General features: G+C 41.8%; 1 protein-coding gene across 1 annotated transcript in view; it reads left to right on the top strand.

Moving 5' to 3' along the window:
- HMGB3 (high mobility group box 3) overlaps nucleotides 1-2,509 on the top strand; it is a 4,819-nt gene extending 2,310 nt beyond the window's left edge. The window contains exons 2-5 of the mRNA XM_018552615.1: nucleotides 1,094-1,250; nucleotides 1,351-1,490; nucleotides 1,615-1,789; nucleotides 2,124-2,509. Of these exons, the coding sequence (XP_018408117.1) occupies nucleotides 1,101-1,250; nucleotides 1,351-1,490; nucleotides 1,615-1,789; nucleotides 2,124-2,270 (612 nt within the window). The 5' untranslated portion in view covers nucleotides 1,094-1,100 and the 3' untranslated portion in view covers nucleotides 2,271-2,509. The remainder of the gene's footprint in view (nucleotides 1-1,093; nucleotides 1,251-1,350; nucleotides 1,491-1,614; nucleotides 1,790-2,123) is intronic.
- Nucleotides 2,510-18,768: the final 16,259 nt, after the last annotated feature.

The following is an 18,768-nucleotide window of genomic DNA, read 5'->3' as shown; positions in this document are numbered from 1 at the left end:
TTTTTCTTCAGTAACATTTGTCCCCCTTCAGAGGAATGTACAGTTATTATCAAATTGGTGGGCGGTGCCAGTGATGACAGGGAAGCATCTTGCTGTCATTGGCCAGTAGGTAGAGAAGCGTCCCCTACAGGTCACTGGGATGTACTGCACCTCAGTTGCATTCTGCAAAATGCCTGATTGTTAACATGTATAAAGTGAACCTGTCATTCTGCATCACTGCTGCAGACATTTCCAGTGGTCCTAAACATCCTATTTTTTTTTTCAATCCCTCTAAGGAACATCTCTTCCATTTAAACACCCCCTGATGAACTGCTAAAATGATTATGAATAACGGGCACATTTCTGATAAAGATACATTTGCATAACTCTAGTCTTAAACTGCCTTCTGGCCAACATCCCTCGATCAGAAAATCGTAAGAGCCCTTGGAGAATCTTTGGCTAAACGGAGCTTGCAGCCTATTGGCTGCAATCACTGTTCAGGTTTTTTGACAGTGGCCATCTGCCTCTTTCAGAATACAATGAAAACAGTGGTGGGGGATTCCTCCAGCCACACTTGTAAGTCATAAGTGTGGATGGAGGAATCTTATGTTTTCTACTTGCAGGTTGAACAAAAAATATGACAGTGGTGGTGAACCTTGGCACTCCAGCTGTGTTGGAACTGCAAGTCCCATGAGGCATTGCAAGGCTCTGACAGCCCCATACATAACTCCCCGAGGCAGATGCATGTTGGGATTTGTAGTTTTGGCACAGCTGGAGTGCCAAGGTTTGCCACCACTGGTCTATGGCCACTCTTAGTCTTTCTCTGCTCGGTTGTATTGTGACAGCAATTTTCACTCCTTCATAAAGTTGATTGAAAAATTGACTTTTGTTGAACCAAGTAGTGCATCAGGGACACAGATCACATTTCAGCTGGGTCACTGGGACTGAAAATTTGAGCAGTGTATGGGCCAGCATTATATGGATAAGGGACATAGCATTATCCTGATCTGCATACATGTATATTGCACACTTCTTTCTTGTGGTTAGAAAGCTACCTATAGCGTATATATGTAGGGAAATCTATTGACTTCAAAATGTTCTGTTTGATTTACAGATTCAAAATGGCTAAAGGTGACCCGAGGAAGCCCAAAGGCAAGATGTCGGCTTATGCCTACTTTGTGCAGACGTGTCGCGAGGAACACAAAAAGAAGAATCCTGAAATCCCTGTTAACTTTGCAGAGTTTTCCAAGAAGTGCTCTGAAAGATGGAAGGTATTGATGATCTGCCTCAACAAGAGTGCTTGTTTTTTTTAAAAATTCCTCAACTGAATGTGTAGTGTCTAAAGTTTTTTTTTTTTTTTTTCTTTGCCAGACAATGTCCGCAAAAAAGAAGTCTAAGTTTGACGATATGGCAAAGGTAGACAAAGTGAGATATGACAGAGAAATGAAAGATTTCGGACCAGTTAAGGGAGGCAAGAAAAAGAAGGATCCAAATGCCCCAAAGAGGCCACCGTAAGTAACTTTGCTTTTTTTTTTTTTTTTTTTCCTTTTAAAAACCTCCCAAACTGCAGATGGTGCAAAATGTGTTTGCTACTCTGGAGGTAACCTGCAACTTTTTTGTTCCTCCTCCCTCTAGATCTGGTTTCTTCATTTTCTGCTCTGAATTCCGTCCCAAAATTAAATCCACAAATCCTGGCATCTCCATTGGTGATGTTGCAAAGAAACTGGGTGAGATGTGGAACAACCTGGGTGATGGTGAGAAGCAACCCTATAACAACAAGGCTGGCAAGCTGAAGGAGAAATATGAGAAGGTAATTGATGCTTTATGCTCGTTTCTTACATTTGTATTTATTGTGGACTAAATGTGTAAAAACTAGTTACAAGTGGCCACCAATCCACTGCTCTCTTCCATGTGGTCAGTGCTGCCATAGCAGTAGATTGGCTAGTGTTGATCCTTTTCCATGTTTGATACAGAATCGCTGAGCCATGGTTTTTACTTTGATACAGTCAAGTGACAGGTTTAATCATCTCTCGGAAACAAAATGTGAACTTTCCCAATACCACTTCTCAGGGACTCTGGTTAAATGAGGCTTCTTGTGACTTAACTCTTTTTTTTTCTTTTTTTTTTTTTCCTCTTCCCTAAAGGATGTTGCTGACTACAAATCCAAAGGAAAAGTTGACTGTGCTAAAAGTGCCCCTAAGGCTCCTAGGAAAAAAGTAGAGGAGGATGACGATGACGACGAAGATGATGAGGAAGAGGAGGATGATGACGATGAAGAGGACGACGAATGAAGTTGTACATTTATGTGAATCTCATAGAGTAGGGGAGCCACCTCCGGCTGCCATCTTATATGATGGGTCAACTGCCGTTCATTAGGTTTAATTGCAAAAATTGGGTTCTGATATCTTAGTTTCAAAACGATGCTCCTTGGAGTTGTAACTGGTTTACATTACATAGCTGTGTGTGTAAAACGAGCAATCTGAAACTGTATCAAAGCTGTACATATTTCAAAACTTTTTAAAAAGCAAAAGAAAAAAAAAAACCATGCGCTCTAGTGTTCTCCTCACTCTGTGCACTTTGCTGTTGGTGTATCAAAGCATTTAAAAATGTTTCAAGCATTTTTTTTCTTTTCTTTTTTTTTTTTTCTTTTAATTTAAGGTGTTACTAAATGGTTATTTAGAGAATCCATGGGTTATAAACTGTACATATCTGTAATCTGTAAACTAGACAAAATCTTATGGTGCATATTTTTTGGAGCTGATAGTACCTCAGGGTTTAAGACCATCCCTGGATTATGAAGTCCTTCTTGGGTTTGCCATTTTGGCCCAAAGCATGCACATAAAGACTTACACTACATCGGGCGTCAATTTAGCTTAAAAAGTTTGTCTTTCTGTATATAGTGAAATAGAATTCTGCTGTTAGTTGTTGAAAGGAGTTCAGCTGGCATGAGAAATGTATGGGTTTATTATATATAATTTTTTTTTTTTTTTTTTTATTTAGAGAAGTGCAGCTGTTTTTAAACTAAGACTATAGGCACATCTTCATACTGAAGTGAAGACTGAGTACAGAGTTAAAGTTCAAAAACATCCTGTGCTTACACAAATTGCATTGTTCAGTTTTTGTTTTTTATGTTTTAGAATGCTGAAATGTTTTTGAGGCAAATAAAACAGTATTACATTTTTAAGACTGTTCTTTACAAACTTATGATTTCAGATGTTTATCCTGGTTTCTATGGTGTTAAGACCTTCATGGTCAAGCCTCTAATGTAGAGGCACGATAATGTAGTGGCTATAGGCACCAGGCAAAGATGTGGATTCTTCCTGATTTACTTTTACAAGTAAGAAAAAAAGGGGGGGGGAATTGATGGCCATTCCAAGGGTATAGAAGAGGGGGGTAGGCAACCTTGGCACTCCAGCTGTTGTGTAGCTACAGTCTTGAGGTATTGCAAGACTGAGTAGGGGCATGATGGCATTTGTAGCTTCACCACAGCTGGTGTGCCAAGGGTGCCCTTGATAAAGAAAAAAAAACATTGTTTTTGAGTATAACTTGAAAGAAGGGACATATGGTTGATGTCTTTGGTGGCCTCCCTGTTTTATATAAAACAAAGAAAAGCCTGCTAGTCTGTATTCGGATTCAATACTTTGAATCATTCACCTGGATCAACATGAAGATTCTGGAAAAAAAAATTGGAAACCCTTGTCTATGTACTTGCTGGAGGTTGGTGACTCAAGGCATTGAAGAAGGAAGGTCAATGTGACTGCCAGGCTAGCATTTTCTGCAGAAGTCAGCAATGGCACCCTCATAGTTTTTCCTCATGTCAGCTTCTGGAAATTCTTAGTTGCCTGATTTTTGTTATTTGCTCTAATATTCTGACTCAAAGAACTAGGGGAGGTAAACGGTGGCTACCTCAATGTTTCCTTTTTAACACACCCCCCTTCACAACATAAACATGTGATTATGCTTGGGCTCTACAGGTAATGGAAATCTCCTTTTTGTATGGAGGTTTAACCGTTTTCTGCCAGTCGTCTAATCTGCGGTATACTAATATCAATATAATTCTAATGAGGTCATTGTCATCCAGCAATTAAATCTGAGTGTAAATGAGATCTAATCATTGTAGCCCCAGGCTTATAAGATGCAATCTCCTATTGTCTTGTGCCATATGCTTCTGGCTTGGTGACTCTAAACTAATTCAGAGCCCTTGGCCTAACTGTTGTATGTGTTACAATTGGTAGAGTCTATGAGGTCCTTTCTTAAACAGGTTGGTGCTTTGTGACTGCCCTTTAATCTACAGGCTGCATACAGATCTGGATATAGAATTTAATTTCTGGTAAACAATTCAATTTTAAAATGTTTGAATAAAGTCTCTTATGTGGCCAAATGTAGAGCACAGTGTTACGCTTCTGTATTGTATACATTTTAGTTTTCTTTAATTCTGCCCCCGTCTGGGCTGAAAAATATGGCCTCCCATCATTTCCAAGCATTTTGTTTACAAGTGATTTTTTTTAATTAAATCCAGCACCATACACACATTACCTATTATGAATACCTTCTAGGGTTCTTTTTAACCTAGGTGCATGTTTTGAGGTTTCATGTTTTAAACAAGCAGTTATGTGACCTAACTTCTTGCCATTTGTCATCCTCCACATAGTTATTCTGAACAGTGTCTAAAGCTGAATTCTGGACTAAACTAATATCTAAACACCAGAAGAATGTCTTCTCTTCAATCTTGGTGTGCTTTTGTGTATTTCTGAGCCACGCAGTACTCCAGCAGGAAAACTCCTGCCCTTTGCCTCCTGTGTGAGTTTTCTGTGACAGACTGGTCACTTCTTTGTGTAGGGGGACTTGTCTTGTACCTACCTCCCAGTAAAATCATTATCTCAACTACATTTGGGATAATTGAAGAATACTTTGCTGCTTTTCAGAGAACCATTTTTTTATTTTATTATAGGGAAAAAGTGCAATCCTGTGGGTGTTATTTCTAATAAACTAGTATGTTCTTGTGATCTAATAAAAGTTCTTTCCAAATAAAGAACCCCCCCCCCCAAGTGTCCTATAGCCACAAGAAATGTCATCTTAACATTTATGCAGATACTGCTTGCCAAGGCTCTTTGGGAATCGTGAGCAGACAGTGTAGGAAACATTAGAATAATCAGCTTAAATCATATGGTATAAAACAATATACTAATCATTTTAGGGAAACTGCTCCAACACACAAAAATTCAAAGTGCAATAGTGGTAATCAAATCCAAGTTCAAATATTGCAAAAACACAACTTTATCCAACTTCTATATTCCGGAGTAAACTGGCACCAGATGTCTTACCCTGCCTTTCCCCCATAGGCCTGAATGTGAATAGTCAGCTGACGCATTAAAGTGTATTTCCATGTTTGCAGTCAAATTTGAGAAAACTTGAAGCAGACATATGGGAAGACTGCAAGGTATTATGGACAAAATTAAGAGGGACAGACTGTTTCCTCTCATTAAGGGCTCGTTCACCTGGTTAGCAGGCTCCACCGCCGCTCTGAAAAGCTGGTTGAAAAATCTGTGGTGGGTTGTTTCTCAGAGGCTGTCGCATGTCCAGGAGGTGAAACTTCGGCCTCCTGACTGTTTTTTTTAAAACTCCCAATGGGGGATTTTCTATTGCAATAACCGATCACAAAATCCAATCCATTGCAACTGTTGCGTTGCGCAAGCGACAATGCCTACCTAACTTAACATGATGTTTAAAAGTTGCCAAGGTGCAAAGCATTGCAGCCATGACATATGTACAAGCATGTGCTGCCTCTATATTACAGTTAAGGTGGGCAGTTGGCGGTAGTAAAATGAATATCAACTGTCTGTTTTTGCCACCCGCGTGAACATACATTTCAGAACACACGCCCTGGGATCTTCAACCCTTTGGGCCTGTTCACACGAAGTCCGTTTTGTGTGCTGACCGGCTCCGTACGCTGCTGCACTCAAAATGCATCCCTATACTAACAGCCCCACTCCAGCAAAAAAAAAAAAAAAAAAAAATTTTTTTTTTGCTGAAACGCATCAAAAACGCGGCCACAAACGCAATGCATCAGCAGCTCCACGTCTGCTGCTCAGGACTTGATCTCATGTGAACAGGCCCTTTGTTAGGACAGACAGCGTGCATATCTAGTTATTAATGAAGATCTGCCAGGACAGTACATGAACTCCTCAGCCCACTCCTTAACATTACATAGTAGGAGAAAACTTCAGTTTTTAAATTTTCAAAGCAGAGCAAGTAAAAAGTAAGCTGCAATGTGAATGAGAACATATAACAAACATAAAGTAGGCGTAATCCAAATTTGTCTGTAAAAGTGGTAATACACTTTAAATCTAAACAGGAGCTAGCTGGTACATGATCAGATCTATGCCCATATGTCAGAAAACCATCTTGTGCCTGCGACCAGCTTACCTATAAAACTGGCTGCCAGGATGTACACTATTTAACAATGGGATACCTGCTGGTCATTCTGTACAAAACATGTGTAAAAAGGAAAGGTCTATTCCAATTCTAGATCAGCACCTGATGCAAATGCTTTAGGCCCCGTTCACATTGAGTGATTTATCGCGCGGTAATTCCCGCGATATCGCGGCAAATTACCGCGCGATATCGCTCTCCAATGCTTCTCAATGGGGCAAAGGGTCCTGCTGTCGCGGGTCGTGTGTCGCTACAGCAGGACCCTTTTTGGAGCGGATTTTGCCGCGATTCAAATGCTTTCAATGCAAGCATTTGCGCGATATCGCGCGGCAAATCTCGCAATATCGCGCAAAATGCAAATCGCGCGACAAACGCGTGATTTGCATATCGCGGAGTGTGAATGGGGCCTTATGTAGCGAGTGTTAGGGTCAGTAATCTGCCTGCTCCTTAGGCCTTGTTCACACCAAATGCAGATCCGGTCAGGTTTCTGCACACGCACGGTAGTCTTTTTGATGCGTTTTTGGCTGAAAAATAACAGATCACAAAATCCAATCCAACCAATTTTTAGTTTAACATCGGCTTTCAGTGCGTTCCAGGCATTTGCATGCGTTTTTGATGCGTTTGCAGATCCAGAGTAGGTAAAATAGGGCCTGCTGCAGTTTTTTTACCTGCTCTGGATCTGCACGCTGCGATGTGAACTGGAGCTAAAAATACCATAGGAATACATTGGACGCAGTTTTGATCCGGTCTGCACCTGCTCTGCTCTGGACCTGCTCCGGGCTTGGTGTGAACTAGCCCTTAGTGTTTTGTTATTATTAGGGATGTCCCGATACCACTTTTTTAAGACCAAGTACAAGTACTTCCCCTCATGTACTTGCCTATACCAATTGCCGATACTTTTTTTTTTTTAATGGACAGGTGACTTTAAATGAACCATAGTACAACTACATGTTATGTACTATGGATCATGATTTAACCTATTCATGTTAGCAGAGGAGAATTGTAAATCTATTGCTGTAATGTAGTGGAGGTGTGTGCTGTATATATGTACTACATATACATTACACATGTCCAGTACACTATAGCAATAGATTTACAGCCAGCCCCGTCCCAGCTTCCCTCACTCACAGTTTCACTCCGATCCCTGTTGCTCACAATTCTGCCCTGCTAACATGAATAGGTTAAATCATGACCCATAGTACATAATAGTACATAACATGTAATCTACTGCTGCAGTGCATTATATATGTAGCACATATACAGTACATATAGAATGCACTGCAGCAGTAGAGTTACAATTCTGACCTGCTAACATGAATAGGTTAAATGATCCATAGTACAACTACATATTATGTACTATGGATCATTTAAACCATTCATAATAGCAGTGCAGAATTGTAAATATATTGCTGCAGTGCATTCTATATGTAGTACATGTACAGTACATATAGAATACACTGCAGCAATAGATTCTTCTTGTTCACACAAAACACCGTCTTACTTACTGTTGCCTCGATCGTGAGGATGTGCCGAACGACTTTCCTCACATGTGACAACATCGTCGGCGCTCAGTGGAGGAGCGTTGCGTCACTGCTGTGGGCGGCGCGCCAGGTGGAGTCCTCTGGGCAGTAGCCGGCCATCTACATTAGGACCCCACCAGGAGCGCCGCCCACAGCAGTGACGCGACGCGACGCTCCTCCGCTCAGCCCTGACGACGTCCTCACGTGAGGAAAAGCATTCGGCACCTCAGAAGGTACTGGAAAAAAACAGTGCAAGCATCGGCGCTATGCATCGGGGCATTTTGACAAGTACAAGTACTTGTCAAAATGCCCAGTATCGGTCCCGATGCTGGCTTCGGTGTCGGGACATCCCTAATTATTATAGTTAGAACAATGCGCTGAAATAGCTTGTCTTAAACAAAACTCTAGAATTGTTTTAATCTGCAGCGAAAAAAAAGCAACTTTTTACCGATGAGGGGTATGGCACTTTAAGGAATTCTGTACTATCGTTAACATCTACACTTTCATTCATGTCAGGAAGTATAACTCCTGCTATACCTCCGGCCCGCTGCCCCTCTCATACATTGGACTACATTGTCTGATTGTCCACCAATGTCAATTTCATTATTTGTACAGGCTACTGATAGCTACATTCCTGCTTAGCCACTGCTGATAGGCTAATAGGGAATGTTGTGTTTGCCATCAATCAGACATTACGGATGATACAAAGTATAAATAGTGCAGCGCTGTCCAAAAAATCTGTGAATTCATTCCCAAACCAGTGAAACACTAAATAAAAGAAACAATGTGGTGAACTATTATACCGCGTTTCCCCGAAAATAAGACACTTTGCTCAAAAAAACACACTAGGTCTTATTTTAGGGGTAGGTCTTATTTTTTTTTAAAATGTACAACAATCAACACTTATTCATGTACAACAGTCTACATGTATTCATGTACAACATATGGTGATCAGGGCAATCAGGGGGTGCAGTACCTTACCAAGAGCAATTTGCTAACCAATCGCTGGCCAGAATGAGCAAAGCACGCTTTTCACTATCGATTCCTCACAGGCGGAGTGCATTTGGTATGACTCCGCCTGTGACAGGAGCCGGTGCTATAGAGGAAGCATTGGCTTATGCGGCTTTGCTCCCTCTGGTGCCGCCTTCCTCTAGCACTGGCTTTGTTAGCACCACTGATTCTCTCCCGCGGCTCTTCAAGTTTCCGCTTATGCCACCACCGGCCCTGGGAATGGTCACAACTAGGTCTTATATTCGGGGTAGGTCTTATATTTTAGCAATTCCCAAAAATAGTACTAGGTCTTATTTTCGGGGTAGGTCTTATTTTCGGGGAAACAGGATACACTGTCCTTGGTGTGTGATATTACAAAAGCAACATTGTATCCAAATGTCCAAAGAACCAACAGGTGATACAATCAATGTTGTGATTTCCTAAGGCTGGGTTCACACCTGGACGTATTTTTTCAGCTATTTTTTTTTCGTGTTTTTTAGCACATTTTTCCATTTACTGAAACGCGCGTTTCACTGGCGGTATGATTTTTTAAACATTTTCCTTATTTTCTCTATTTTTTTTTTCCACCTTTAAACTTCCCGCCGTTCACTCGGGAATACCAATGGAAACGCTCTGAAAAACGCCCCAAAGAAGCTCCTGTACTTGTTTGGGCATAGGGCGTTTTTCAGCGCGTTTCCACGTGCTGAAATACGCCCAGGTGGGAACCATGCCCATTGGGAAGTATGGGATTTCACTGTTTGAGCGTTTTACAGCGCGTCGATCAGCGCTGTAAAATGCCCAGGTGTGAACCCGGCCTTAATCTTCACTCCTGATCTTCAACAGTGCATTTGCAGACCTATAGAGAATCTTCTTAAAGTAGTATCAAATTCTCAAACTTTTTATAAAAATGAATCCAGATCAAACAAATATACATGGCTCCAACTCTCTCAGATCAGCTTTCCTGAACTTCCTGTCCAGTACAAGACCACAAAGGACAGAGCAGACTCCAGCAGCTGTCCAGCTAACTTGGAGAAGGGGGGGTTGTCTTGTCTTTCTGTGTGGAGACACACACAGCTTATTGGCACACCCAGGGAGGGCTCCATAGGACCCTGCAAGGGAAAAGGGGCACCCTAAAACAGGATATCAGGGCCAGTGCTCAGGGGACCAGAGGATTCTGCAGGAAACTAAAACTTTTAAACATCAAGGAGCAGCATCCATTGTAAGTGATTTCATCAGCATTGGAAAAAGCTTTTGACTTTAAAATCATTTTAAGGGCCCATTCACACTGTATCCAGTGTGTTCCCGCACGGACAATGACTGAACGCACTGGATCGCATAGAGCAAGACTCCCACGTTCTGGGGTTGGAAGGGGCATGGTGGTGCCATTCATGTCAATGGCGCCGCAGACATGCCTCTCACCCGCAGCGTGATCGCTCGCACCAGAATGCGTGGTACAGCAATGACCTGCTTTGCAGTGCGGTGTGATCTCAAAAAATAGTGCATCCAGTGCAGGGGTGGACCTAAGGAACAAAAAGCCCTGTTCCAAGAAAACACTAATCCCCCAATTCACACCCCCTGAAGCAACCACAAAAAAAAAATAGAAGATCTCAGCATGGGTAGATGGAGGATCTCAGCGGGGCAGATGGAAGATCTAAGCAAGGGCACATGGAGGATCTCAGGGGGCAGATGAAAGATTTCAGCAAGGGCAGAACAAGGGTCTTACCAAGTCTCATGTGCGGGTTGGCACTGTATACAGACACTGCTGTGTTTCCCTATAAGGCTACTGTGAGGTCCCCAGGAAGGACAAGACCTCACAGCAACCCAATCTTTAGAAAAAGGCCTCCTCCAATGATTGCGGACCTACCGCATAAGGCTGGGGTGGGTGGCGGGGTAGGTCCGCAATCATTGGAGCTATAGAGCACTACTAATACCAGCAGTACTTTATACAGCATGTCCATCAGTTATAAAGGGCTACAAATAATTACATTTTAGTGAATTAATTACCTTCACTTCTTCTGGCTGGTCTTCAACTGTTTTCTGGTCGGGGGAGGCTGAAGTGTTCTCAGGGGCTTGATCTCTGGGTCCTCACGGCAGAGGCCCCAGTGCTGCCCCATAATGTGCCTGCAGGCTTTTTCATTCCCGTCTCCCTCCTCAGTATCCGGCGGCAGGTGGGCCCTCCATTTCTACGCCGGGAGTGTTGGATGATCAGATCGGTATCAGACGGGCCCCACCAACTCTGCGCCGGGAGTGTCGGATCGGATACTGGGCCCCTCCAGGCTCGGCCCTGATGCAGCTGCACCGGCTGCACTGGCGGTAGGTCTGCCCCTGATGCAGTGCATTCAGGGTGCGGAACCTTGCCCCCTCCCACCTCAGAATTTGGAAAGCTTGGTTAATGCAACTCAGTGCGTTCAGGGAACCGTGCCAGAATGCACTGGATAGTGTGTGCATGGGCCCTAAATGTGAAAGAACGGTGATCAAACGTGAAATAGTGGACCAGTCATACATGAAAACTTGCTCACCTTTCCAACTGGACCATACTGTATATGCAATACTTAAGAATGGACAGTAATGCTAACCCTAACTTCAGGGATTAAGGTGGATCGCGGTGCTTTTTTTTCAATCCCATGTGGAGTCCCATAATATAACGTAATTCAAGCAATGCTGTAAAAAGGGAGACAGAAATGAAACATAGCGTATAATAATGTAATTTTATTAAAATCATGAAAATGAAAACCTACTCACATAAAGTGATTCCAATAACGGCATGTAGAAAATCTGGCAGGCAGAAATGATCATCAAAATAAAAAAAGACAGTCAGGCGGACAGCCCGGCTTGCTCTTAACAAGCACTTCTGTGCACGGTGATAGACAAACAACAAGACCTCCTTCCTTTGGCCCTATGCGTTATGTCAGCACGACTTTGTCAGGATAGTTTGTTGCTTTTGCAATATCACACACTGAGTAGATTGGATTGCATTTAATAGTTCAATCGGGTTTTCTGTTTCTGTCACATTGTTTCTTTTATATTATTGTTTCACTGGTTTGGGAATTAATTCACAGTGGTTTTGTACAGCACTTATATTTTATATTTTTCATTAAGTTGCATTACATGTGATATCACATTGAGGTGCTGGCAGCTAACATTTTTATAATAAATCATATCCGGTAGCACAAAAACTGCAATCTTTTGTAATCAGTCACGACTGATGGAGTTGGACTGACAGAGCAAAACAGCAAGGCACAACCAAAATACCAAATGATGGCCACTAGATGGGGCTGAGGCGCAAAGGAAAGAAGTATTTATTTCCAGTGCTCCAAAGCTCCATCTAGTGGTCATTATTCAATATTTACCGTAAATTACATTCGACCTGGAAAGGAAATAAGCTAACAACATTCGTTTTCACCTTCATTTACACAGAACGAATGTACATGCAATATCGCAGGACACATTTTTTATAACTACACCTTCTAGTGTTTGCATTTTATTTAAAGAATTTAGAAAAGTATATGAATATGCTTGTAGTTTGATTGAAAACTAGGACTATCTGAAACCTCACATTTTAGTGATGTCACTGGTTCATTAGGTTTTCTGCAGCCTGTGCTGTGTAATTACACTCTTTCTCTACTTGCTGTGTCACCAGTCAGATAGCACTGAAACTGTTACATTGGGCTTTCTGTATGTAACCGCCTGCTTTGGAGTACCAAACAGGCCAGGAAACAGGAGTGCCCAGATCACTGACAAAAGACTGGGGCGGACTGGTGCCCCACAGCAACATCTGGGTGAAAATCTGAAGTACTGAACAAGGTTTCCTGAAATTAAATTTAAGATTAGGCTGAAAGCTGAGATTGGCTGGTAAAATACACAGAAGGGGTAATGTAACCATTAGTCTCCTTTAGCTAAATCAATGTCATATTTTATGCACTGAGACCGGACAGGAAATACTTAAAGCTGAACTCTGGGTAAAATGAAAAAAATTACACTGCAAGGGTTACAAGTTTGTTTTGCCTAGAGGGAAGATGAATAAACAGTTACACTTATCTTATTCTTTACCTTACTCCCTTTATTTTTACCTTATTCCCCCCGGCAGCCAGCACTCTGGGATGTGAATGGGCCCTCTCTGGCCCTACATACAGGCCATACAACCATTGGAATGCCAAAGGGAAGTGGCTTTGGAAGACCAGTTGTACAAAGCAGAGAAAACCTGCAGGAGTAAAGAATACGGTATGTATAGGGAGCACTTAAACTTGGCAGTGTGTGTGTGGTGGGCAGGGGTCAATTTGTGGAAGGATAATTTTTTTTACCAAACCCAGAGTTCATTTTAAAGAGCTTCCAGCAAGGAATACTCACCAAACTGTCCTCCTTCACTGCCTCCCCACTCCATCCGAGCCCTTGTTCCATTGCTGTAATGGAGAGGGCCTTCCAGTTATGGGGAAGCTTTGATAGTACTCAAACCTGAATGGCCAAGCCCAGACACAGTCAACTGGGGGAGGCCGGTGGTGTCATCCAACCAGGTAAGTGTGACACCAGGCTTACTCAGTTGATGGAGGAGTGGGATATCAGGAAGCACTGTCACTTTTCCCAGAATGGACAGGTGACAGTGTCTATTTAAGCATTCTGAGAGTTCATGCAAAGGTCAACTGGAGGCATAGCTGAGAGTCTCTATCAAAGAAAAGGGAAACTGTCACTTTGACTGGAGCCACATGCAATATTTATGGCTAATGCATGCCTACTGCTATGTGCATTGTGCGCCAGCGATGTTTTATAACAGCGCATCACAGTGTTTATGTTTTTCTTTCTTTGACTTTATTGAATGTTAACAAGCACTCCAATCAACTCTATGCACTGTGAATCCAGGAAGGAGATGAAAGTGATGGGCAGACAGAAGGCAGAACACGTGATGTACAAATTGATCAACTGTTAATTCTAGAAGCTTTGTGAAAACGTGGTTCAGGAGGAACTTTAGCAAACTTTCAAACCCATAAAATGCATGCGCAAAAAAGCAACATCAGTTCAGCCATCTAAGGTGCAAAATGGTAGCCAGCCCCAGCAGCAAATTGACCCTGTCATTAAAAAATATATAAGAAACAGGCATACCTGGAAAAGAAAAAACAAAATACTTACCTTTACTGTTGCTTGTGCCACCAGAATGCAGCTCCATTCAAGAGAAATACTTAGCTGAAGTCTACTGGGAAACCAACACTTCCGGCAGTGTCAATCTCTTCAGTTCCCTGCAGCTCTCATTGATTTCTCCCACTTACCTCAATGTCATAACAGGTCACAGTAGTGACAAGGAGGTCAGCAGAAGCAAACAGAGGGTGCAGCTAGGGGACCAAGGAAATCAACATTCCTGGAAGTGTCAGTTTCCCAACTGATTTCAGCTGAGGATTTCTCCTGAATGGAGCTACTTCTGGCAGGGAGGACAGTGTGAAAGGTAAATAATCATTCTCTTCTTTTGAGGGTATGCTTGCTTCTTTTTTTTCATTTTATTTGATAAAGGTTAATTCCAGCATATGCAAATAATGATTAAATGTACGCACATTGATTTTTTTTAAAAAGGGCATTTTTTGCATTGAAGCCTGCAAAGCATTGCAACCGCAATCAGTGGATCATGGGTGCAACGCACAGGCTCCTGCAGGCTATTCAACCAGCCCAGGTCTGTACCAAGGAACGGACATTACATTACAGAGCTGGAGGAAGTTATCAATAGGCTACAAGTGCGCTGATGTCACTGCACTTGTGCATTATTAGGATCTACAAGATGGGATTTAAAGTCTTTTCATTTACAGACCCTATGAATAGATCTGCAAATGAGTGATGTGGCTGTGCGTAGCTCTGAATTAACAAAAAAACCCCACTAGATGCTGTGAAGGGTGGAGTGTTTGGCGATGGGCTTTGACCATGCTTCACGTTACACCCTAAATAATGATGTAACATTAAACATGGTCCAAAAGGTGGAATTAGCCTTGACAAGCTTGCGTTAATGATCTGATTGAATTTCTGTCACAATTTGGCACTAATTGGGCAGTTAGTTTAGCCCCTCTCCACCACTGGCCCCCATGTCCCCCTTGTACTGCCTTGTGGGTGGCCCTAATGGGCCATCATGCCCTTCGGGGCTCTTGCGCAGGCTGCATACAGTACATCATATTTTCACCCTTGATGGGCAGTATTTTACTATATACTTTACAGTGAGATTCCTGCTGATTAATGCTATAGAACGATAGCACATATAGCCTCTCTCTGAAATGACTAAAGCCTAAAACAGTATCCTAAACCCTGACATACAGAAAACATAAATGGAATTTGAAGTAGCTAGTTCTGTGATGGCTTGAAAACCCTCAGAAAAAATTGACTTTGAAAATCTTATATACATATGCATATAAGACAACTTGAGCTATAGATCTAGCTGCCATTTTATATTTTAGCAGCAATGGATGTTTATTGATCTACAATAATACAATATTTTTTTTATTTCTTTATATCTTGCTTTTTAATACAGTTTCAATGAGAGCAGTGTACTGGTAGAACACATATAATAGTCATCATGTTCACACAAGTGTCGCGAGGCCCAGCTTATTGGATCTTCATTGGTTTTTTCCATCTTCATCACTCCTGGTTAAAGGACAGATAATAAGTTCACTTGGGCACATTCACATTTTTCCCTTCACTCTGAAATGAGACATTAAACAAATGCTGCAAAATGAGAAAAATACATATGGTGGATATTGCTTTCATGAATTGGGCCTTTAATAATTTACACTGGCAGCAAAATACTTGGAATACAAATAATCTCACCCATATGCTGTGCTGACAAACATAAAACTGGAATAATCAAAGCCGTAATGGCAACGCTGCGAAAGAACACACATTAAACGCCTCTCTAAGCCTTTGGATGAATTAATATGTTCCGATTCCAGCTTCATGGATCCCTAGTGCCACCGAGTGTGTCGTAATTTGTTTTTAAACACTAGCTGCACGTGACCGAGCCCTCAAAAATAAGAAAACAATAGGCAGCGTAAATGAATTATCTCACAGTATCCACACACGTAAGGAATAATGTAGTAATTGCATCCACATAGGATGCTGTACTGTGTGATTCCAGTTTCACGTGCTGCACCCTGGTACAATATTTCGATGTGATGAAATACAAAAAAAAAATCTTCATTCAAAATACGCTGTATGGGAGGTGTGGGAAATGTTTAGCCACCCATCAGAAGGCTCAGGGCCATATTTAGACATCACTATTCCCTTGCCACAACTCAGGGATATATCCTTTTGCTCACTCCATGCAATTATTTTTGTAAATGCTAGAATGCTCTATTGGAAGCAGCATGCTGATTGCTTTATACACAAAGCTACTTTTCAGCTGCCCAGGCCACCTCAGAAGAGAAAGGAGAGATGAGTTAATTTAATTAAAGAGTCTTTGGACTCCTCCCAACATCCCCTATACGCCCCCTTCCCCCTGAGGTTCTTTTGCTGGATGTAATGGTAGACAGAACCCATTAAGGAAAATTGTTGTCTCTATCTCTGTTGCTCTATGCACTGACCAAGCTGCTAAAGAACTCTAGGATGCCTGCTGGGACATAACCTACTGTTCCTGCAGTGGGTTCGCTGGACTTTGAAAGAATACAGCAGGGTGATGATTGCAACAACAGAACCCTGCATCACTCCACCAGTAATAACAATCCACTTTGTGTGTACCTTAGGACATCTGTGACCAAAGTGTTTAATTTATTTCACATGACTAAAGTAACAGATGCAGGGATACGAATAAGACAATAACTGTGATATAAATTGGGGCTACTAGATGGAGCTGAAGAGAATAGGAAATTAATATTTAAATCCTATGCTCCTCACCTCTACCTAGTGGCCATACGGCTGTATGACATTACAATACATTCAACCTGAAATGAAGATATACTAACAATGTTTGCTTTTGCACCAATTGCCTTTAAACAAAATGGCCATTCTTAAAAGATTTTCAGGGTGAATGGCTCAGCGAATTGTTTATAGACTACACTATGTTAAAGAAATAATCACAGTTTTGAACTTTTCTGTTCTGTAGGCCCTAACTGCATGTTAGGAACCAACCAAAAAGGATTCATATTTTCACATCCACCATAAATTCGAAGAGGAGGCAACTAAAGAAGCGTGGTAACACCGACACAACACCTACAAGATATGTATGATCCCTGGCTGCTCTGTCAGGGTAATTATGACAGAGGCAAAAGAATGAGGCTTCAATCCAAATGAGCTTTGACATGTGGATGGTGAAGGAGTCATGCAATTAAAGGGAAGATAGTGAAAGGCAGCTTGTAGATAATGGCATGTTCTTTTTTTATGCTCACTTATACTAACCTTCCCTGTGCTCTCCTGGTTAGGACAGAGGAGAAAGAGCAGAGGGGTAGCCAAGGGAAGGTAAGTGTAAGTGGGTGAGCTTCAGACTGACTTAATACATATGCACTTCCATTTTTATTTATGTGTGTTTCAGCACTTGTTTTCGTGTGTTTACTTGCTCTTTTACTCTTCCACCATTTATTCTCTAGAATTATGTTTTTTAGATCTAGTGAAGTGTGAGAAGGGCCTGCGATTTTGCAGTTGTAGCCAGGGCAAGAATACATGGCCTGTTGCCAGGGGCGGATCTCCATTGACACAAATTGACAGATGAAAAAATATACCTGAACTATTTACCATAAAGTGCAGCAATGCAATGCCTTTATGTGAGCCAGACCCAAACCAATGGGATGCCATATAACAAATGCTGTCAGGGTTATTCACAAAAGGGTGAAGCGATTGGAGAAGGCAGGAGAATGGAACAATCTAAGAGAACATAGCTGAACTGGAAAGTGAGCTGAATTGGAGAATTTTTCCAAATCAGCTATTTTGGCCTAGATTCTTCACTTCTCCTGCCTTCTCCAAACTCTTCACTCTTTTGTGAATAACCGTGTGTGTCTTCCGGTGACCCAAAACTCAGTATATAGCGGGCTATAGCCTGCTATATGCTAAGAGAGGGCTGCAGCCAGTACTGTCGAGATCTACCCCGTTGGCTGACTGACAGCTGGCTCTGCCTCTCCAGAAGCAAAGCTAGCTGTGCCCACCCCCTTCTCCATCCATCCCTCCCTCCAGTCAGCGCTGGAGGAACAGAGAGGGGAGGGGGGGAATCCCTGACAGTCACCGCTCTCTGCAGGGAGAGGATCAGCGATCGGCAGTGTCTGTTCGCTGACTTCCTAATCAATAGAGCTGATCTGTGACAGCTTATTTGTCACAGGTTGGCTTGAATTATGGGGATGAGTGTTTTTCACCCCAGGACAAAGTGAGAGAATCTTTAAAATGGCAACAGGAATCTAAAGTTACATCAGATATGGGATTATAATTGTATTTGTTAGATTGTGCAGCAATCTAATGTCTATGAGGTATCTGCAGACACTACACAGAACAAACAAATATGTTCAATGAGACTTGACAAGAGAAATTATCTCAACAAAAAAAAAAATTGTTCTGTCATGATATTTACAATGAATTTATAAAGATTAATTTATAATATTGGAAAGAGATTAGTATTATATTAACTTTTACTTGAACCTATAATCATTTAAGAAAAGCAGGTAACTGTCAATGCATTTTCTGAAACACTTTACATTTACAGGTGAAACTCGAATAATTAGAATATCGTGCAAAAGTAATTGCAGTAAGTGCTGCAAAAGGGGCCCAAACCAAGTACTGAGTACATATGCATGCTTGTACTTTTCAGAGGTCCGATATTGTTCTATGTACAATCCTTGTTTTATTGATTGCATGTAATAATGTACTTTTTTGAGGTTGTGGATTTGGGGTTCTTGGGGTTTTCATG

Source organism: Nanorana parkeri, unplaced genomic scaffold (genome assembly GCF_000935625.1).
Source record: "Nanorana parkeri isolate BGI_ZX_2015 unplaced genomic scaffold, ASM93562v1 scaffold93, whole genome shotgun sequence".
In the NCBI taxonomy this organism is placed as follows: domain Eukaryota; kingdom Metazoa; phylum Chordata; class Amphibia; order Anura; family Dicroglossidae; genus Nanorana; species Nanorana parkeri.
Note: the sequence above shows the minus strand (reverse complement) of the source record. Positions and strands in the feature narration are given on the sequence as shown.